Consider the following 23,692-nt stretch of genomic DNA (forward strand, 5'->3'; position numbering starts at 1 on the left):
TCCAAAATTCAGACTAAATTGGAGACAGACCTTCTCTACTGACATTTTGCTTCACTTAACAGATTAACAGAGTTGGAAGGGACCTTGTAGGTCATCTAGTCCAATCCCTCCCCACTCGAGCAGGAGACCCCACACCATTTCTGACAAATGGCAGTCCAATCTCTTCATGAAAGTCTTAAGTGATGAAGCTCCCACAACTTCCAAATGCAAACTGTTCCATTGGTTGATTGTCCTCACTGTCAGAAAATTTCTCCTTATTTTTAGGTTGAATCTCTCTTTGGTCAGTTTCCATCCATTATTCCTTGTCTGGCTTTCAGGTGCTTTGGAAAATAGCTTGACCCACTCCTCTCCTCTATATCACGAAAGTCCAAAAGTCACACTAAATTGGAGCTAGACTTTTTCTACTGACATTTTGCTTTCATTTGAAGTTCTTATTGTGCTGCTTTCATTATTTCCTTTTTAAAGAAAATGTTATTAAAAGTTTTGAGCAGAACACTAAAAGATAGCACAAACTAAAAAAGAAAAAAGAGCAGAAATGCAAGAAATAAAAAATAAAAATATAACCCTCTTTTTTTCTCCACAATAGAGTGACTTCCAACCCCTTGCATGATAAGTATAAACAATTCCACCTCTTCTTGCTAATAGATGTATAACTCTTCATTCCACAAACCTTCACTTAGCAATATAAATCAAATAAGTAATGTCCTCCTTAGTCTAGTTATCAGCAAATAGAGCTGTAGAATTTTAACATTAGTTAATATATATATATATATATATAATCCAACAATACACATTTCAAATCTTATCTTTGAAAAAATTCGTATTTAAAAGGCATAAAATGGTCCCAACCAAATTTTAACTTGACCAAAAGACCATTTCTCCTTTACAAAGGCAATCTCCAATACACAATATTTTCCCCATTGCAAATATATTTTTTAACTCAAAACAGCAACTCATTCTATTAAAATATCCATTCCATATCTCCACTTTAATCTATAAACGCATTTACATTTCACAAATTTAAAGTAATCCCAGTCTTCTAATATAAACAAGAGCCTGACATTTAATATAAGAAAGAGAAATACTTTCTCCTTTAAAAAGACAAGTTCCCCAAATTTCCTTACTCCGAAGAATAATAAGTAATTAAATGCAAAGCCAGTTTAAGTATTATAAAGTTAAGATTTCATAAAGTAACTATAGGTGAAAAGACTTTTCAATTCAATTTCAATTTATTTGATTTGTTAGCTGCTCCCTCTCCACAAGGGACTCGGGGCGGCGTACAATAAATAAAAACACATATATATATTACATTACATTACACGGAGGAGGTAACAACCATTACAATACATAAAATAATAATAATGAAATTAGAAATTAAAATACCCCAGTTTAAAATTACTAATTTAAAAAGACTGTCAGGAGGAATAAGATGGAACTATGTTTGAGCCAGGCCAGATAATTGAAAAAGGTGGGTCTTGAGTTTTGAACGGAAGGAGCGGAGATCGGAGGTAATCCTAATGTCGAGGGGGAGGTCATTCCAAAGGGCTGGGCCCATCACAGAGAAGGCCCTACTCCTGGGTGTCGCCCTCTGGCATTGTTTAGTGGACGGCACCTGGAGAAGTCCCTCTCTGTGAGAGCGGATTGGTCGTAGGGATGTATGGGGCAGGATGCGATCCCGCAGGTAGCTAGGTCCTGTGCCATGGAGCGCTTTGAAGATGGTAATCAAAACCTTGAAACGCACCCGATAGACCACAGGAAGCCAATGCAGCTTGCGCAGGAGAGGTGTTATATGGGAGTATCTAGTACTCCCCATAATCACCCGCGCGGCCGCATTCTGGACCAACTGTAGTCTTCGAGTGCATCTCAATGGAAGCCCCATGTAGAGAGCATTGCAGTAGTCTAGGCGGGACGTCACCAGCGCATGGGTGACTGTGCGTAAGGCATCCCGGTCCAATAGGGGGCGCAATTGGCGCACCAGGCGAACCTGGTGGAACGCCCCCCTTGCCACGGCTGTTACATGGTCATCCATGGACAGCCGGGCATCCAGGAGGATGCCCAAATTGCGTGCCCGCTCCATGGGGGCCAGTTGCTCGCCCCCGATGGCCAGAGATGGAAGCAACTGGTTGAACCAGGGGGCCATAAGCCACAGCCACTCCGTCTTGGAGGGGTTGAGTTTCAGTCTGTTGTCACCCATCCAGACCCGTACGGCTTCCAAACACCGGGACATCAGTTCGACGGCCTCGTTGGGGTGGTTCGGGGTGGAAATGTACAGCTGCGTATCATCAGCATACAGATGATATCCCACCCCAAAACCACGGATGATCTCACCCAGCCGCTTCATATATGTGTTGAACAGGAGAGGCGAGAGGACCGACCCCTGTGGCACCCCACAAGTGAGGGGGCTCAGGGTCGACCTCTGCTCCCCTGCCAACACACATTGCGTCCGGCCGGAGAGGTAGGAGCCGAACCACCGTAGAACGGTGCCCCTAACCCCCAGCTCCTCTGCAAAAGGATACCATGGTCGATGGTATCAAAAGCCGCTGAAAGATCTAATAGGACCAGGATAGAGGAACAACCCCTATCTCTGGCCCTCCAGAGATCATCAACCAACGCCACCAAGGCCGTCTCCGTGTTGTGCCCGGGTCGGAAGCTGGACTGGCGCGGGTCTAGATAATCATTTTCCTCCAGGTGACGTGGGAACTGTTGGGCCACCACACTCTCTACAACCTTCGCTAAAAAGGGAAGGTTGGAGGCAGGACGATAATTGGCTAGCTCCGTTGGGTCCAGCGAAGGCTCCTTGAGTAAGGGTCTCACAACCGCCTCTTTCAAGGCGGCCGGAAGAGACCCTTCGCCCAACGAAGCATTCACTAGTCCCAGGAGCCAGTCACGTGTAACCTCCCAGGATGCCAGTACAAGCCAGGAGGGACACGGGTCCAATAAACATGTGGTAGGTCGCAGTCGCCCACGTAATCTATCCAAATCCTCGATGGCAACCGAGTCAAACTCCTCCCAGAGTGGTCTCTCAAGACTCGCCTTGGGCGTCTCCCCTAGCCCATTGAAAGGGATCCATTCCCTCCGGATTTGAGCGATTTTATCTTGCAGATATTTCCCAAATTCCTCTGCCCTGCCCTGCCCTGCCCTGCAAAGGGGCTTCCCGCGGCCTCTGTGACAGAAGGGAGCGGGTCACCCGGAACAGGGTGGCAGGGCGGTTATCTGCGGACGCAATAAGAGCGGCACAATGTCGACGTTTGGCCGCTCTTAATGCCACAAGGTATGTCCTTAAGTAGGTTTGTATCTGTGCTCGGTCAAGTTTGGAGCGGGAGGATCTCCAACGACTCTCTAGGCGTCTCTTGTGGTGTTTCATCACCCTTAGCTCCTTTACAGCATGTTAAACATAAACAAATGCACACACACGACATTTTTTCCAATTAAGGCATCAATAAATCCAAAAAGAGACACCCAGAATAACAATATATCATATTTTATCCCTGATCAAACAAACAGACTTTGCAGTCCTTTCTTCTCTGGTTCAGAAAATCTTTCTCTGTAATCCTTTCAAAATGGTTGTTGACCCTTGTTACAAATTTCTTTAGCACTTACTTTAAGCAAAGTGTTCTTTTATGAATCCAACAACAAGAAAATATCCTTTCTTCTCTGCAATTTTTATTATTATCTCATTTCTAATTTGTGAAACCTCACCCAGTTATATCTGGTGACAAATTCACATTTTTTGCTGAATATCTTGTTCTTTAACTTCATCTGGGAACAGACTGTTCTCAAAAAGATGCCACATAGCTGACATTAATTGAATCAAATTTGTGACACAGGCCCTGGTACAGTTCTTCAAAGATTATCCCTGAATGCCATTTTAAGTTCCTTGTCTTGTTATGTCTACAATATATTAAAAAACATGTATCTTTCTCACAAAATACCTTTATTTCTATAAAAGTAGATTCAGCGTCTTAATATTCAAACTCCTTTTGAAGTTTTCTGAGCTTCTAAAACTTTCTGTAGCCAATAACTTGTCTTGCTTTCTGCTGTTTAACTAAAACTCTTAATTAAAATATAATATAGATGATAAAAATAAGCATTCATATTGTCATACTGAGGATTGAAAGCACTCCTGTAATATTTCCAGCCTTGTCACTTTGTAACTTCTTTGCATCAGTGAATAGGCTATTTCCAAAAACAGCAAGGGAAGTGCTTGAATGGTAGAAAGGCTCAGTTTGTGAACAGAAGAATTATGACAAATACTCTGATTCCAAGATTGCTGTCTTGCTGTTTCCAGTGACGTGCGGTGAGGTTTATGACTGGTGACGTTGTGGGGCCGGTGTGTGTGCTACAGCATGGCTCTTTGCCTGGCTTCCTGCCTCCTCCTGTGGTCTCCTCAGTGCTCGCTTGTGCTCTCCCTCCCCAAGTGTAGTTTGATTGCAGGCGGAGCCACGTTGCCTTTTCAAACTTGTAATCAGTGAAGCTGGGCTAGATTTTTATATAGTTTTATCCAGCTGTGTGTGTGTGAGAGAGAAATGAATGGGGGCCTGGGGAGGAAGTCACTACACTTGGGGAGGGAGAGCACCAGTGAGGAGACCACAGGAGGAGGCAGGAAGCCAGGCAAAGAGCCATGCTGTAGCACACACACCGGCCCCACAACGTGGCTCTGCCTGCAATCAAACTACTCTTGGGGAGGGAGAGCACAAGCGAGCCAGGGTCCTTCCCTCCAGCCTTTGCCCAAAGCCCTGCACAGCACCAGGAGGATGAAGTTTAGCTTTTTAGCTCAGCTTTTTCCTTTTACTTTTTTTTTTCATGATGAGAGTGGTGAGGCTGTGCCTCACTTGCCTCACCTGACTGCACGTCACTGGTTGTTTCTTCATGAGAAAAAGGAACAGCTGTAACGAGAAACAGTTTGGGTAATCTTACATCGCTGTCATTTATCCAGAGAAGATAGTAGGGGCTGATCTACTCATCCATTCCCTTGTTAATGCTGCAAACATCAGCTCCACTTTTCTACAGAGTTATCTTATCTTGGTATAGTTTCCTGCATGAGCACGGGGTTGGACTAGAAGACCTCCAAAGTTCCTTCCAACTCTGTTATTCCATTATTCTATAATTATAAATTAGACTAGAATAGAGCTGGAAGGGACCTTGGAGGTCTTCTAGTCTAGCCCCCTGCTCAAGCAGGAGAACCTATACTATTTCAGATAAGTGACTCTCCAGTCTCTTCTTAAAAATCTCCAGTGATGGAGCACCCACAACTTCTGAAGGAAAGCTGGCTAATTGTCCTCACTGTTAGAAAGTTTTTCCTTAATTTCAGTTGCTTCTCTCTTTGATCAGTTTCCAATCACTATTTCTTGTCCTGACCTTTGGTGCTTCGGAGAATAATTTGACTCCCTCTTCTTTGTGGCAGCCACTCAAATATTGAAATACTGCTATCATATCACCCCTAATTCTTCTTTTCTTCAGACTAGCCAGATCCAAAACCTGCATCCGTTCTTCATTTAGTCTCCAGTCCTTTGACCATCTTAGTTGCTCTCTCTGAACTTTTTAAATTACCGTAATTAGCTGACCAGCTAGGTGAAAATGCTTCCCATCACACTTCTATAACTCCTGAAAGTTTCTTAGCTATTCTAAATTTTGCAGTAATTTTCAAAATTTCCACACTGTTTATTTAAAGCTGGAAAGTTATTCTCCAGTACATTTCTAAAGTGATAGGGAATATTCCAAGCTACAAATTGGACAACGGCAACACAGCCTGTAAATATTTCTTTATTATGTGTTTACCAGGGATGTGCGGGCAGGGGAGGCAGGGGAGGCAGAGCCTCACCTCTCTTCATGAAATAATAGTATATAATACTATATATATATATATATATATATATATATATATATATATATATATATATATATATATATATATATATATATATATATATATATATATATATATATATATATATATATATATATATATATATATATATATAATATTATATACATCCGTCCGGCCATATATATATAGTATTATATATATATATATATATATATATATATATATATATATATATATATATATATATATATATATATATATATATATATATATATATATATATATATATAATATTATATACATCCGTCCGGCCATGCCCGGGAGCTGCGGAGGCAGAAATGTTGTCGGCACAATATGTAGTCGCGAGGAGCGTGCAAAGTCCAGCAGAGGCAGGAAGGTTCTCGTCGTTCCCCAGTCGCTTTCGAGGACTGCGGAGCGCGCGCCGGCGGAGCGCGCTCAGGAAGGAGGGGAATGGGATCATGTGTGCTAGAGGCTGAGGCAGCCTGAGCCTCCAGCACATGTGGTCCCATTCCCTGCCTTCCTGATGACGTCACCAGCCTCACCAGCCATAAACCTCACCGCACGTCACTGGTGTTTACTATAGGTGATTGATTTAAAAGCAAAAATAGCCATGTATGTATGTATGTATGTATGTATGTATGTATGTATGTATTTTATTTTGCTGACAAATGAAGAATGAGCAGTTGCTAACTTTTTTTTTAACATGAAACATTAAAAACAAAATAATACTCCCCTGAATTTAAGGGGACAATATCATATTATTTTGCAGACTATTTTTGAGGAGGAAGCAGTTTAGACTTGTGTTTACTACATTTAAAAAGCGTGAACAAAATATAGAACATTCAGAGAGAAAATTTTAGTATAAAGGATAACCATTCAGATTTGATGAGCAGAAATCAATATTTGATAGGACCTTAAACTTTAGATTTTTATTTAAAAATATATTTCAAAATAATAACTTCCCAAAACAAATTTCAAACAGAATATTCATTCATTCCTTTCCTACTCACCTAAGCTTAATTTCATAATATCATTCTTCGAAATGATTTTGCCATCTTTGAACTCAAAAGTTCCTCCAAACAGATAAATGTCCTAAAATGGAAGAATAATGGCTGATATTACCATACCAATTTATTTTGCACTCAACATTTTGTTCTTCATTGATATTCTTCTTGAGAGAGACCATCACAATAATGATTTTTTAAAAAGATTTGTCCATTAATTGATCATCAATAGCACATGGTAATGTGGCAAACATCTCTAAAATAAAACTCTTTTCAATCTTGAAAATGTTCAGAAGAAATCCCGGTATTATGGGGTAATTATATGTCCATTTTGCTTCGCAAAGGACTTATCTCCTAATATGTGTTCCTATGCTAATATAAGAGAGTGATTTTCCTAAATTACATGCATATTGCTCAAGGGATACCAAGATTGCTTCCAGTTGTTGATGTCTGGGAGTCTGCTGTAAGCCTTTGTCTTGCTCTGCACACCTTACTGAAGCTCTGGGGATATACGTGGACTATTATTGCTGGTTGCCTTGGAAATGGCCAATGTCTGCTAATTAGCAATCTGTTTAAAACAAGCTGGATTGGAATGCAGCCAATTCCCCTGCCTATCTCTCCACCTCACATTTCAAAGGACTCCAAATGATAGGTGTGATCAGCTAAACCACAGAGGCTTCATTTAATTCTCAATAACAGGATTGAATAACACATTGTACAACTCTAAGCAAACTCTTCACGCATAGGATAAAATGGGAGGTGGCAAGGAATTGATAAGAAGCAGCTGCATTCTGTTACTGAAGTCTTTCCCTCGTTGCCTGTCATTTCAAGCTAAGGAACTTTCTAGGATGACCAAGCCATAAGGGCAGAATCTAGATCCCTGCCAGCTTCCTGACCCTAATATTCAGATGGGAATATTCAGCCAGATACAGGTGATTATACGCTTTCTACTTCTGCCTGTCAAATAGAAGCTCACCTTGTTCCCCACCTTGTGGAGCAAGCAAGATCTTGCAATTGTTTCTTTTGCTCTTTGCGAATGCTACAAAAAACGCTCAGTGGAGTATTTCTGAAATGGATCTGTCAGTGATATATTGATGGAAAACATCACTGACCCAGTGGATGCCAGTGATGGGTGATGAATAAAAATGCAAAAAGATTTCATCCTTTTCTCCCAGTGTTTCTTGTCAACCCCTTCAAAATAGGCAAAGTCGGCAAATAAGAACAACTTGGAAATCTGGAAAAGATGATGTTGCTAGCAGTGTATTGTATTAATACTCTATAATAGTAATTGTCATTCTGCAACAGTTTTCTCCTCCTATATGTTCTCAGGGTTTGATAGACATTCTATCACAAATTTCCTGAAAATTCTCTTGATAGTGGAAGCATTGGAAAATATAGGAAATAGATTAAGTTCTTGAATGGCATGATGTACATAGTATTTTCTACAGCTGCAAAGGCAAAATAAAAAAAGTAAAGGTAAAAATTATCCTCCCTCATATGTGCTAGTCATTCTCGTCTTTTGTGGGTGGTGCTTATCTCCGTTTCAAAGCTGAAGAGCCATCACTGTCTGAAGACGTCTCCATAGTCATATGGCCGGCATGACTAAACGCCAAAGGTGCACAGAACACTGTTACCTTCCCACCAAAGGTGGCCCCCAACTCTCTGTATGTCTCTCTCCTTTCATGCACCCACTACAAGTTCCCTGGATTCTTATTTACATATTGTCAAAATGGGGAGATTCTTGTATTATAGGCTGAAAACAATAAAGTGGTTAACTTGAACTCTGCATGTGCACATCTGATTGATTGTGACTGGCACCGTCCTAGTTCTAATTTTACAGTAATTACAGCAATAGGAAACTGGCCGTTCTTTTGCCCCTATGTTCCATATATAGGTTGTGCAAGGAAGTTATGCAAGGAAGATCCAATATTTCAGATTAACAAAAACAAGTAGCAATGTTCTTTTCTTGCAACCTAAAGACGAGAGAACGAGAAAGGGAAGGAGGAAGGGAAGCCTTTGTAGTTCTCTGGGCAAGAGGTAAGGAAAAAAAGGAAAACATATTTCACCTAACCCAGAACAGAAGGATTGCGCATGATCAGCAGTGATCAGCAGTTGTGGGGGTGGGGGTGGAGGAAGAATGGCAGGCACTACAGCCAATCAGTGGCTGCTATTAGAATAGACCAAAGTACTGGAGACCATCCATTCCGAAGTGTTGAAAATGGCTCAGGTTGGAGAACAGCAATTCTGCTTTAGCTTGAAGACGTGGCTGTGGGGTGCATCTTCAACAACAGGAAGTAAAAGGAGGAGGATGCCATCCATTCCTACAGCGAGAAAGTGATGGAGTGGGCTTTACTGGCAATGGGACAAACAGTGAGTGTATATCTGCCCTAAATCTTTGCAGTCAAGATTTTCTGTTCTCAAATACAATGGAAGTAAAAGCGTATTAATTTGTAACAGGAGAGTAAAATGTTCAGTTGTTTACCTTATCACTGTGTGCTGTAAATGTATGATGTGATCTTCCAAAAGGCTTTTCTCCCTTTACTTCACACTTTTGCCACATTAAAGATACTTGGGGAGAGGAAAGAAAATAACACAAAAACATATTTCATTTGCTTTTGTTCTGTAGTATTTGGAAATAGCACTATTCCAATCCTTTGACATTTACATCCATTTTTTAAAAAAAGTATAAAAGCATATTAATTCCCCAAGCTACTCAAAGACTGGATTCTTTGACGTGATTCCAGTTTTTTCTCTCCTCACAATACTTATGCACTATTTTTAACTTTACACCTACCCTGCTTCCCCTAAATAAGACCTCCTTAGATAATATCGGTAAGCCCAATCGGGCTTTTGAGCAAATGCGCTAAAATAAGCCCTCCTCCAAAAACAAGCCATCCCCAAAAATATTGCAACACAGCAGCCATGAGGTGACGACGCTCGCCACCTCTTGCACCTCAAAAATAATAAGACCTCCCCAAAAATAAGGCCAAGTGCTTATTTCGGGGGTCAAAAGAAAATAAGACCCTGCTTTATTTTGGGGGAAACACGGTACTTTGCGTGCAGTAGTAGAGTAAGGGTGAGGATTTGTGGAAAATTGCAAGAGAAACAACCAGCAACCCCATCAGTAGAGACATTATTAACGGAGCCTATTTGCATATTTAGACAAATTGAAACAAGAGTCATAATATCTCTCTAAATGTAGTGCAATATTTAAAAACTCAAGCCTTGCCAAATCAGAGTTTCAAAATGCTGGTGAAGATTTCCCATCCCTTTTAGAGTTAAGTTCTATAGAAGCATATTCCTGAATCCTGGCTATGGCCAATGAAGCAGTTTAGGGTAAGGAGGCTTTAGCATTAAGGTCTTTAACCAGAGAATATACCCTACACAATATAGCAACATGCAATCAGTCATAATTTGCCAGTTCTTTGTCAGAATCTCAGCAACCAATGGCATTGTGGGGGTTGGTGGGATGAGATTAAAAAAAGTCAAGTTGGCAGTTGTGACAGTGCAATTAAAGTCCCATCCTTTTTGTAGATGAGACAACATCTACACACACATAAGAAGACTTTGTCTGCCATCTTCACTTTTTTGTCATCCTTGCAGGCTCCACAGCTATTAGGCTTTGTTGAATGCAGGCAAATATCTGTGTCTCAGGATAATGTTGACCAATCTGGGTCGGTCACCAGGACCAGAGCTTTAGTCGTCCGAGCTTTCGGACTTGTGTTGGAGCCCATCTTCAGGGAATTTATCTTTACCTTCTGGTAGAGAGTCCGAAAGTCTTCTAAACCTCTGGCCCCGCTGACTGACCCAGATTGGATCCTATAGTAAGCTTTGTGTTAGAGAGGGCTCTTATTTTGTGAAACCCTAAAAATATAAACCCTGATCCAAATGGAGTCAAAGGCACCAAATGTGTGGCATGCTAGTTCCCCCTTTGTTTTACAACAAGAAGCATCCACATAGAATGGAAAACAAACAGGGAGCAATCTTTAGGCATCAAGCTAAGCTAGGGGTAAGCAGGCATCAAGTGTCCCCAGACACTGCGTCTGGTGTCTACTGTCTCCTAACCTAGGCGACTTTAACAGAATATTTCTTTAACAACAACATTAAATTGGAAGTTAGAATGCTGTAAAGAAAATAATCTGCCTCTAGCATTACGCGGATTGCAGGAATACCTTTGGATCCTACAAAGGCCCTATCAAATTGTAGAGAACTTCATTTGACTGACCATGCCTAACCTGATGGCCATTTTGTAAACATACCTGGAACATGCTCTCAAAACCCTAGATGTGTCCCAGCCACCCAAAACTGTCTACTCTGCACTATGCCGTGATTGCATTGTTAGTTGAATTTAAATTCCACCAAATTCGGTGAAACTTACATTACATGGATATATATTTTTTTACATTCCCTTGTGTATCCTCCTTTGATATTGCCATACTCCATTTGCCAAAGAATTCAGAGTAATGTATTTTCCTGAGTACCATATTTATCTGAAAAGAAGGAGGATCCGCCCTCACCCCTAGGGAAGATTGGTTGCTAAGAAATCAGGTCTTTGTCAGCTAAATGAATTGTCTGCTTGCCCATTTATTTATTTATAAGGCATCCCACATTAAAATGAGTATAAAAGGCATCTCATCTGTAGTAAATTTCAGTGAGTTGAGTGGCTTTCTCTCCCACATTAACTGTGCTAGGGGATAGATCTACTTAGCTCAATTTACTCCATGTATGTTTTATAGAGACAGGAGAATAAATCACTGGACACTAAGCTGTTTTTACCTTCCTTTTATAACAAAGTCACAGATCTTTCTTCCTAGAAGGAAATGTATGCATTCTTTAATAATACCATATTCTCAGTAAATGAAAAATTACTTCACCCCATTTACAGATAATTATTTGGAATGGGAAGCCTTTATCTTCCTTTTTGGCAAATATAGTAGGTAACTATCTGAACTCTTTTGTAGCAGAATTTTTTGGGCCCTGAAACTGCTTGAAAGATAACCCTAAATGGTCAGGGATTGTCACATTTATTTTCATCTCTTCACTGAATCATTACTTTGCTAACTTAGAACAGCAGTTCATAATTCGAACAAAATGATCACATATAATGAAAAGAACCTGTGTCCAGCGCATACACATCAGTATAATATTCATCTTCATTGGAACGACCGCCAAACATATAGATGATTTCTCCAATGGCAGCAAAAGCATGGCCTGACCTAAAGAGTTCAAATCCATTTGAATTAAATGCTGTGTTTCCAACTGAGGAAGAAATGTTTTTCAAAGTAAAAGAATGTCAAAAAGAATGCGCTAAAAATAATGGTTGGGCTCACTTAAGTCACATAATTCCTACTATCTGCTTTTTAAAAAGGAGACTTCTGAAGCTATTAGTCTGAAACTTTTCTAGTTGGCTATAAAAGATGTTTTCTTCAAATAAAGTTTACTCTTGGTCACTTCACAAATAAACCCATATAGATTTCTGGTCTTTTCCTGAGATGTTTGTCAACCTTCCAATCTAGCTTATTGTTTTGGTATTCCTTGGTGGATTCCCATCCAAGTTTTTTCTTGTAGGCAATTGTGGGAAGAGATTTCCCTAATTATGGAATATGCTGAATCTATGTACAAGACTATCCTGTTTTGGACATTCCTCAGATGTGTGAATTTAAAATCCCAGAATACTCAGAAAGTCACGCGGCTGTGAATTTGGGAGATAGACATCTAAACATCTGGAATGGGGTCTATGACAACTTCCCACAGCCAACTTGTTATGGCCAACTGGCCGCAACCAACTTGCCACAGACAACTTGCCATGGGACAACTCACCATGGCCAACTCGCTATGGGACAAGAGTTACACTAATATCGAAGTAATAGTCTAATATAATCATTAAAGAAAGGATGCCGAAGAAGGGATAAAATAAAATGTGAATGACAAAACTTAAAAAAACATTTTTAAATATTTTAAACAATTTAATTGAATTGTTGAATTGTCCCATGGCAAATTGGCCATGGCAAATTGTCCCATGGCGAGGTGGCCATTGTGAGTTGACCGTAGCGAGTAGGCTGCAGCAAGTTTTCCCATTCTGTCTGGAATGGAATGACATTGAAAAAGTGGTGACCAACTTGTGCATATGTAAATCTAGACCTATGTGGAACAAATGGAATTAACTTCAATATTTTCACATAATACTGGTTGACATAAGGGCACTTGGTATTTGTATATTGTAATAATTCTGGCTGAAAGACACATTTCACCAGTCCCACTGGATTTTCATCAGGTGTGGACAACTGCGCCATAATATTACACATTTCCAGACTGTAAGTATGCTATTTGTTTCTTTAGAAGATCAGAACACCCAGAAAGACTTGTTTCCCATTATTCTGGTCAGGACTTGCAAGATTTACTCCATTTGCCGAATCTGCCCCAGATTGTCATTTAAGAGTATTCTAAATGAAATTGCTCTCTGCTTTTGAATGTTTTTGTCTTCCATGATTGCTTCTTTCATACATTGTTCAGCTCTGCAGACTTTTCCTGCACTAGATATATTGAAACATGCCAGGAAGAACCCAGTGGCAAATGCCTTTGAAGTAACCTCTGACTAAATCAGATAATACTTAATACTAAGAAATCTCAAACGGAATGAAAAATGGGTGAATATTTTCAAGAAACACTACAAAGCCATTGGAAATATTATTCGAATTAGAACCAGAATGTCCCCTTCTATCACTAGAGGAGTGGAGTACAAGGAAGAATACCCAACTGAACATCTTTTCTCCAAAAACTTGATTGAATATTGTACCAGGGCATGAGATCTAGAAACAAACAATTGTAGGGCTGTTGCACTGAGACCATTTTTGAGGGGAATGGACCATCTATTCCATCCTATCATGAGAGCTACTAGCTGTCATTTGGAGTTAGCCGAGATAAATGCTGGTCCAGCATGGCTTATAAACCGGTCTATTGATATGAAGAATAATCCTACGTATGCTTTTGCAAAAGTCAGTCTAAGGGGACTTACTTTGAATGGCGTATATAGCTATAGCCTTTTCTTGACCTTCTATTTGTGAATTCTCTCTCTAGTGCTATTGTGAAAGATTATTGAAATGAAGAGGAAGAGATGATGGGCATCTTTTTCTTCTGTGTTTTTCTGTATAAATGACAGTTCTTATATATTTTTGTACATAGCATGGTTTGGTAAAGGACAAAATTTTGTGTTATATAATATATGTAGGTATATGCATAATTTTGTGTTCGTTCGTTCGTTCATTCATTCATTCATGGATGGTCATGTAGTCTATATTGGAGGTGGTGACTCTCTAAGGGCTGCATGCAATGAAATTTCATTTGAATGTATGCCGATTAGTGTACATTCAAAGTGGCAATAAAGTTATTCTATTCTATTCTATTCTATCCTATCCTATCCAAAAATGATTAGAATTCTCTCCTTCTGCCCTCAGCCCAAGCTGTTTCTCATAGTTTGATTTTTCCCCCTCCAACTTCTGATAAAGCCAAACTCGACAGTCTTCTCTCATGAGCTTCAGTATAGATCTAAATCTCAGGAAAGGTGCTGAGTGCTAGCAGGTGTAATATGAATTTCTATGGGAGAGTCAAGTGGGTCAACATGACAAAAGAGCAACATGCCATTACAATACAAGCCATGGCCTTTTGTGCATTGTGAGATTGCACACATGCTTTCATTTGATAGAAGTAGCAGGAAACTACAGATACCCCAGCAGGGGAATGTTTATTGTTATATCTGACAAGCATGAGGCTTCTAACAGGTGAAGAAACATGCTCTTTTATTCTGTATTTACTTTCCCATATCAAATTGTAAATATTCCCTGTTTGGTTGCCTTCCCGAGAGATATTTCCTGTCAATATGTTAATCATCTTGCACTTAAAATTATTCTTTTGCTTTGTTTAGGGCTTCTGTTCAGGCTTTGCTTTACTTATGCATTCATTGCTTTTAATCTATGATTTACTCGTGCTCTGTTGGTGCAAAGCATTCTTATAAGGTTTCCTTGCCTTCTTAGCAGAAATTCTTACTTTCTGTGGTTCTTCTGACTCCCTCACAAATTGTCACCAGGTTTAGAAAGTTGAATAGATCAAGTTAACCTTTCTATTTTCTAATGTTTTCACACGATAAGATTTTATGTTAATTTTTAGCTGGAACTAATTGGCTTAGTTAATATAAATTTATTAAAAATGGGATCTAGCTGCAAATTAGGAGATAATCACATGAATGGGCAAAACATGATACGCTCTGCTTAGAGACTGCTTTTCCTTGAAATCGGATTTCCATAAAAATGTAGCTATACTTTTAGTCTCAGTTGCCTTAATGATGTCTAATTAAGATGCCAAGTATGTTCTCCTTTAGATCATACTTTTTTGTATGAACCGTTTTCTGCAAATCCCAAAATTGCTTTTTCAGGAGGCAGCTGGACTTTCTTGTTTTTTCTTTTGAAGACGTTTTGCTTCTCAACCAAGAAGCTTCTTCAGCTCTGATAGGATAGTGGGGAATGGAAGGATTTATATTCCTTGCAGACAGCTGGTCATTTGCATCCTTTTAGAGGGTCATTGAAGCACTTGGAAGTTTATCTGTGTCCTCGGGGGTCACCTGAGTAGTGCTCCTGGTTCCTGTAGTCTGTAATTTTTCCTCTTGAAATCCATTCCTACTCCCACACTGTTGAAAGGATGTTCATCCCAAATTGTTTGTCCCAAAATAATTTGGGCTGCAAGTTTGACAGCCCTGCTCTAAACTTAAGGATGGAAATTACCAGCTGTCTGCAAGGAATATAAATCCTTCCATCCCCACTATCCTGTCAGAGCTGAAGAAGCTTCTTGGATGAGAAGTGAAACGTCTTCAAAAGGAAAAACAAGAAAGTCCAGTTGCCTTCTGAAAAAGCATCTTTGGGACAATCATGACCTGGATGACTGAGAATAGCTACAGACTGTTCCCTGCAAGATTGCTGGAGAAAAAAATAAGCTTGCTCCATCAGATCAACTTAACTAATTTTATCTGGAATTGTGTGTTTGGGTGCACAATTATTATTTTCACATTTTCTTCTAATGTTCTCTTTTCTAAAATAAGCATATTTTATAAAAATTATAAATTTATTGTATTAATCAGAGATTTATCATACAGTAAAAACTTGATGTTTGGGACTGCGCTATTGCAAAATCACCACTTGCATTGTTAGGATTTTCACAAGTTTTCTTGAGGTCATCTGCTCATCAGTGGCTCAGAAGCTGGAGAAGAAGTTATGCTCGGAGCGGGGTGGTGGCAGTGCCCTGGCCCTGCAGGGAGAGCTGGGCCAGGGCATGGTGAGGCTGGGAGGCATGCTTGCTGGGGGTGGAACAGGCGCTCACGCAACCTTCCTCTCCAGCCAGGCAGAGCTCCATGCACTGACCTAGGGAGTGCCACATGGCTTGGTGCCTTAGGGATACCCCCTAGGTCAGTGAATGGTGCTCTGCCCCCTCTCTGCCCAAACTCTGGAGAGGGGGTTTGCCAGGTGGCTGCTTGTGAGCGTGGTCACCTCAGTTTGCCCCTGAAGATGTGCCTCTTCAGGAGCCTCTTCAGGAGCCCGCTCACAAGGGAGCAACAGCCCAGCAACTCCCCCTTCCAGCAAAGCAGAACGCCACTCCACAACCTAGCGGTATCCCGAAGGCACCAAGCAATGTGAGCACCTTCTCCCCGGCTCCCCTGGCTTGGTGCCCTCGGGATACTGCTAGGTTGGTGAGCGGTGCTCTGCCTGGCCAGAGGGGGGGTTGTCCAGGGGGCTTATTTTCGGGGATGGGCTTAAAACGCAAAAAATGTGGCAAGGCATTAGTTTCAGGACAGGTTGTATTTTCGGGAAAACATGGTAGTACTAAATGTGAGACACTGAATTGGGGATGGCTGAACTATAGACTATGAGGTATTTCAACTTTTATGAATAGGCTTCCACAAAGCCAATCCACAAAAAGATTTTCCAGCAATGAAAAAGATTCTCCAGCAATGAAAAGTCATTACTCACCTAGATGTAGACAAAATAAGAATCCTTAATACAATTTATCTGGTATATTTAAGCATTCAGTTGCATTTAACAATCAGACAAATGAATAATGTTATAACCAGATTACATACTGAAGCTGACAAAGTGGATTGCTTTGTCAATCCAGACTAAAGCCAAGAGTCAAATCAAACATATATGGATTTATAGTTCAATCTCTTGGCCACAAATTCTGTTCTCACACTCAAAGAAGTAAGAAATGTGACACCTACAGCACAGAAAGTCTAATTTTTACAAAAGTGCAGGTAGAAAACCTCACTTCTACTCTGGTAACAGCTCTATAGAGGTCAATACCTTTTTCTTCTGCATGCCCTATTGCTTTTGGCTGTGCTGCAAAAAACTTTGGAATTCCTCTTGACATTTTTAAATGTACAACAGTATTAAATATCCCCTAAGCTTACTTTAAAAAGTTTGTGATCCCAGAACACTAGGTTCCATTGGTGCTTTTTTTCAAGAGACAACTTTGGGACAACCATGACCTGGATGACTGAGAATCTCCATAGACATTAACAAGGAGCCATTGTACCCTGGTTCCCTTTAATTGCCCCTTCCTTGCTGTCTATGTTAAGCCCTTTCCTCCAAAAACTTCTGCTTCTCCAACGCCCCCATCTCGCAATTGAAATTCTGTACATACAAGCCAAGAAATGTACTCTCATTCGTGGCTTCCCTCACTCTTATGAGTCACAATTCAGAATCTGACTCTGACCTTGAATCTGATGATGTAGTTCTACCGGAGCTTGTGCTTCAGGATTCTCAGCCTCAAGACCTAGTGAGGCAGGATTCAATTGAGGCTGATCAGCCACCTGCACCTACTGTTCAGCTGGAGCAATCAGATGACAAGGCACAAGCCCTAACTCTAGATATCTACAGAGGTGAGCAGAGCAATGCTCCTCAATGAGACTCCTTGCTAGGCAAAGAGTGAGGAATAAGTAATTGCAGCCAGCTGTCTGGAGACAGATTTAGATAGCTGCTTTGCTTGTCATCCTTGGAGATAATCATTCAGTTTTCTAGCTTACGACCCTTTGACCATATGACTACCTGATTTTGTTCTCTGTAATTTATGGATTATATTTGGACTATGCTTCTTGGACTGTAAGCAAATTTTTTCAGGCAAGCACTCTCTTCTAAGCATTTGAACTACCGTACATCAGGGACGTGCGGTTAGGGGAGGCAGGGGAGGCAGAGCCTCACTGCTCTCATCATGAAAATAAAAAAAAGGGGAAAAGGGAAAAGGCGCCGAGGAGCCTTCTGCACACGTGGTCTGGGAATGGGACCACGTGTGCAGGAGGCTCCTCTAGCCTCAGCCTCCCTCCTGCACACATGGTCCCATTCCCCGCCTTCCTGAGTCAACATGAAGGGGACCACGGAGCGTGAGCCACGGTCCCAAGGAGCGCGCTCCGTGGTCCCACGAAGTGCGCTCCGTGGTCCCACGAAGTGCGCTCCGTGGTTCCCTTCATGTTGACTCAGGAGTCAGGAAGGCGGGGAATGGGACCACGTGTGCAGGAGGCTGAGGCAACTTCAGCCTCCTGCACACGTGGTCCCATTCCCCGCCTTCCTGAGTCAACATGAAGGGGACTGTAGCTCGCGCTGATGACGTCACCAGCCTCACCAGCCATAAACCTCACCACACGTCACTGCCGTACATTCCTAGTATCTGGTATGTATTGTACATTCCTGGTACTTGTTGGTATCAGCTTAACTGCAGTGGCTACAGCTTGTCTGAGTGTGCTTGCCTGCAACCTTGAATCAGGGCACTTATTCTCAGCCTATTAACTGTACTTCCTGCATTGCAATGTTTAATTGGTTTTTCAGTATGACAGTAGAATAGCTACTGAAAAGCCCCCCTTGCAAGGTTTTCCTCTGGGGTTTAATTGGCAAGTGGGATGCCAACGGGATGGCAGGTTCCTAGAAATATGAGCGTATGATGAAGAACAGGGTATCCATATATGTACTACATGCATGCATGTCTTGCACCTTAATGCAAGAATTGTTTCCCCATTGAAACAATTTCAAAACTTGTCTTTCATCATGCTATATGAATATGAATGGTAAAAAATTCAGGATGATTCTTCAGCAGGCTTTACAATTATCTTCTATTGGATGGCAACATCTAGTTATCTGAATCACCATCCCTTGAGAGTACTCCATAGAACAAATGAAACAGCTCATTATATGACATTATATTATCTAACTATATTAAATACAGTAAACTCATTATGGATTCACCAATTAAACAACTGCTTGAGGCTCTGGTAGTATCTACATTTCATGCTTCCATTGCCACACGTTTTCCCAGGACAGTTTATTTTTGCAGAAATTTTATTTCAAGTGTTACTGTTTGTCTTTTTAAATAATAACAAAATACATATTTACTGGTTCCTTTTTTCTTGCAGTAAAATGAAGAGGGATTAAAGGATGAATGATAGTGGCTTGGATCAAAATACAAATGAGAAAAACAAGATTATTTGGTATATTTTTCTTCTACAACATGATCCCCTGCACGCCAAAAGCTCCTTTTTGGAAATTAGGAGATCTTTCTGAAATAACATAAAACCTGAATGGGATACTTTGTATGAATAAAAGATACATTAGAATGCAAGTAATTTTTAAACGATTATATTATTATCTTCCTTGTAATACATTCAAATATACAGCTTAAAAAATCCTCAAAATGACATTTGTCAGTTCTTAAAATTTGCTATTTTTATTACACTACTTTATAGTCCTAAAAAGTTCAGTATCAATCTTGGCAAATGCAAGGCATAATAATGATTTTATATGCATACTTATGCCAATGCAAAAATTCATTCCAAGCTGCTTAACTGCAATTTATAAACATAGCCCAAAGATTTCTGCTGTGAACCATTCCAGTAACAAACATATCAATGCTAGAATGATTCATATAACCAACATTTCCTTTCGGCTGTTGATACACTAATTTTGTAATTGCAAGTTTGTGGCTTAGATCTTACTCCAGATTTATGAAGCGGTTGAACACTTTCATTACGTTGAAAACTAGCAAGGGTCATATCCATTTGTAGCCCTAAATTTAAGTGGAATTTCATTTGGTCCAGCTAAGAGAAATGTCAGGCATAACAAGAAGCATCTTGTCAGCCATGACCCTCAAATAAGGATTATAATACGCTGCAGACGTATATTTTGGGTGATGAAAAGTGAATCAAAAGATGCCTTTTACTGTACCACATGGATTTCAGATGCATTATTTTAAAATATTTGCTCCCCAAGCAACATACACAGAGGTCATTGACCCATTCTCATCTTTCTAGGGCTTACAAGGGATGGCATGTCCTGGATAAGTTCTGGTAAAAGTCTCTTTTACTTGTCCAACAACTTGTCCAACTTGTGGTTGCACTTTCTTTGAAGATGAAGAAAATTGCTTTGAATTTGTCATCCTTGCAGTTTTGTGCTGGTGCACTGCACTCTCTAATGATTTTAGATTTGCTGCAACTTGTGCTCTTGTTTTTGTGCATATACCAAAATATTAATAAACCAAGTGCTCTTCTTCATACTTGGAATGTACATAGAACATTTCTGAAAATGGTTATGTGCTAACTTTGACTCTGTTGCTGAAAGCTATGGATCAGGTGAAACATTATTTAAATTACATATAGGAACTTTTTTACATGACGCTATTAATCTAACCTGAGGTGCATGATAATTGTTTCTGAATGAACACTTAAGCACTGAATTGGGTAAGACTATGGCAGTGGACACAGAGCTTAATAGTAAAAAAATAAATTTATTTATGTTTCTTTGGTAGTGTCTTGATTTATGGATAGTACCTAATGAAATAAAATTTATGGAGCCGGGGACCAGCTAATAACATCCAAATTGTGAAATAACATTTCTGGCTTGCAGAATAGCAGAGAAACTTTTTATAAAATAAAGTTGGATTTTAAAAGTGCTGCTTATATCCTTAACAGAAATATGTCTCAATACAGGCATATCTGCTAGATCAGGGAAGGGCAACCATGGCCACTGTATGTGTACTTCAATTCCCAGAATTCCTGAGCCATCATGGTCTTAAGTCCATAGGTCATAAAGGGGCCATAGTTGTCCACCCCTGTGCTAGATACTGTTAGAAAAGTCAAGGTTGATTCTTGTAACTTCTTGAATACTTCCATGTAGGAATTTGTTTTGCCAATAACATGGGTTACCATTGCATTCTTCTGGAACAGTTGGTCAATTTCCCAGTTAAACCAGCAAACTGGGCATTGTCTGGAAGTCTTCCATCCAAGTACTAATCAAATATGACCCTCCTTTTTTGTTTGGTTGTTTGTTTAATTTGTTTGCCGCCTATCTCACCTCCTTAATTACTTGAACAAGTTAATAGAATCACAGAATTATGGAGCTGGAAGGGATCACAGGGATCACCTTCAGGAAAACGAATTAAACTATCTGAGAGAAGTGGCTCTGCAACCTCTTCTCTGAAAACTTCCATAGGTAGATTCTTCCACTGTTATACAGATTTGATAGTCCGGAGGTTTTTTCTCATGTTGAAATAAAATCTAGATTACTGCCACTTATACCTGCTATTTCTTATCCTCTTTCTATGGATAGTAGAAAATAGTTCCTGACTATTGCTATCTTTTATGTATCAAAACACAGAGACCATGCTTAGTCTGGTTAGATGCTGTTACCTGTCAAACCCATTTTTTAGACCAGACCATGAAATTAATTCCACAGGAAGTACTACAACCATTTTTACTGAAATCTTGTTAGTTTCATTGTGCTGCACCTCCTCCCTTTTCAGTTAATTAGGAAGGTGTCTGCCAGAGCCACTTCTGAATTTTATCTTGTTCTGGACTTTAAAAAATACTTTAGTCCCTTGGCATAGGCTACAAAACCTTCATAACTCTGCTAAAATCACCTTCCTTACTTTCCACTCGCCCTCCGGGCAAAATATATTTAGTTGTATCAATAATTACCTTTCTGCTTGACCCATTAGGACTGACTGTTATCCCTATCTTCTTGATTATGCTTATTTGCCTAAAAATTAGAATGTCAAACTATGATTGTGGAGACTCAGATTCAAATCCTCATACTGATAGCTATTTGATTAAGTAAGTTTTTGTTAATCATTATGTCTCAGCTTATCTTAAGCCACAGAATATTTGTGAGGGTAAAATGGATGAATATTTTATTGACCTGCTGGAGGAAGGACAAGTGTAAATGAAATAAATGTTGCATTTTTAAAAAGGGTAATTGTAGCAATGTCCTATGAGATTGCAGCTGATAAATTTTTAAATGATTTTAGATGTCTATAACAAAATGGCAAAAAAGAAATAAGTGAACACTTCAGGGAGCCAAATATCCAATTTTTCCCTATCATAAGGACTGAAGAAGGTGAGACATAAACTAGTTTTTCCTGGACTTGAGCAAACTGTTAACATAGATTAACACAAATCAGCTGTCTTGCAAGATCAAGAGAAAGCTCAGGTACCTATTTTCTTAGAAAGATGAAAAAATAGACTACAATTTGAATCCTGGAGCCCAGATTTATATGTGAACTACAATTTAAAAAATCTTTGGTGTGTGTGTATGTGTGTACCTTTACTGTTAGCTGTGATAAAGGGACAAATCTTGCTGAATCATATTTGTGAGCTTTTGCTGAATAAGCCACACCTAAAACAAGTGGTTAAGTGTTTGCCGAGCTAAGGTTTAAGTTTATGCCATGCTGGTATGAAGACTTATAGCTAGTTTTGCCTGCAGCCATCACTATTGGAGAAAATAGTGCCAAGAGACTAAGAATTAAACAGTAGGTATAAAACTTTTCCAACTCTTTCCAAATCAGCCATGAAGTTGTGAATGACTTGCTCCAAAATCAGAACTAAACTGTGACCCAGATCTCTACCAAGGGCTCCTCTACTAGTTTTGACTAAAGAACTGCAAATAAATATGACAGGATCATTTTAATGCACTTTAATGCACAATCATTTTAATGCACTTTAATTCATCATAGTTGCTAAATTGGTTACTGTTACTGCATCCCCTTTGCTTGACAAATACAATGGAATCCAAATGATCGAACTGCCTTCTTGCTCAATTTAAACTATTTCCCTTAAAACCAAACAACATCTTCGCCAGCACAACATGCAAACCATTATTAATTAACCTAATGATATAGAAAGCTAGAAAATGGGTACTTCTCCTTTTGTTTAAATTGAGAACAGCTGAGACTTGGAGAGTTTTATATGCCAAAGTGTCACATCTGAGAACTAACTTCAAGGATTCAATCAAGCAACTGATTGTGAAATTTGTTACCTGTAACAAGGTAAGCTTTTATTGTGGGGAAAATCCTGCTACGTTTTGGCTGTTAGATTCAAATGTGGGCTGGAATGAAAAAGGATTAAATCACTAATTTACAGAGGGGCAAAACATGTGGGAGATCAAATCTTTGTATCTCAAGTGACTTAAGACTCAAGTGACCTGAGAAATAATGAAATGGTGCACCATTGGACTTTTTGTCTTTTTAAAGGCTGGAGGAAACTTGATCGCTTAGGGAAACATAAGTTAAAAAAATATGTTTCTGCTAGGTCTCAAGCCAGCAACCTTCCATTTACCGTTGTGCTGCTGTAGTATTATTGGAAACCACATGACTAGAAGGGTTCATTCAAGACAATGGTAACCATTGATTCAGTTGAGGGGATACTCATCTTTCTGTGTAATAATCAATGCATTGCTGAAGTTAACCAGAGATGGTATTCAACAGGTACTGACCAGTTCTGGAGGACCGGTAGCAGAAATTTTGCGTAGTTCGGAGAACTTGT

General features: G+C 39.8%; 1 protein-coding gene across 2 annotated transcripts in view; it reads right to left on the reverse strand.

Moving 5' to 3' along the window:
• Positions 1–23,692, reverse strand: part of LOC309388481 (kelch domain-containing protein 3-like) — an 84,820-nt gene that overhangs the window by 25,029 nt on the left and 36,099 nt on the right. For both annotated transcript variants that reach the window (XM_081945850.1, XM_081945849.1), the window contains exons 9-11: positions 11,968–12,068; positions 9,335–9,420; positions 6,859–6,940 (exon numbers count right to left, since the gene is read on the reverse strand). In XM_081945850.1, coding sequence (XP_081801976.1) covers positions 6,859–6,940; positions 9,335–9,420; positions 11,968–12,068 — 269 coding nt within the window. The remainder of the gene's footprint in view (positions 1–6,858; positions 6,941–9,334; positions 9,421–11,967; positions 12,069–23,692) is intronic.

This window comes from Natrix helvetica, assembly GCF_964273705.1.
Source record: "Natrix helvetica genome assembly, chromosome: 2".
Taxonomy (NCBI): domain Eukaryota; kingdom Metazoa; phylum Chordata; class Lepidosauria; order Squamata; family Natricidae; genus Natrix; species Natrix helvetica.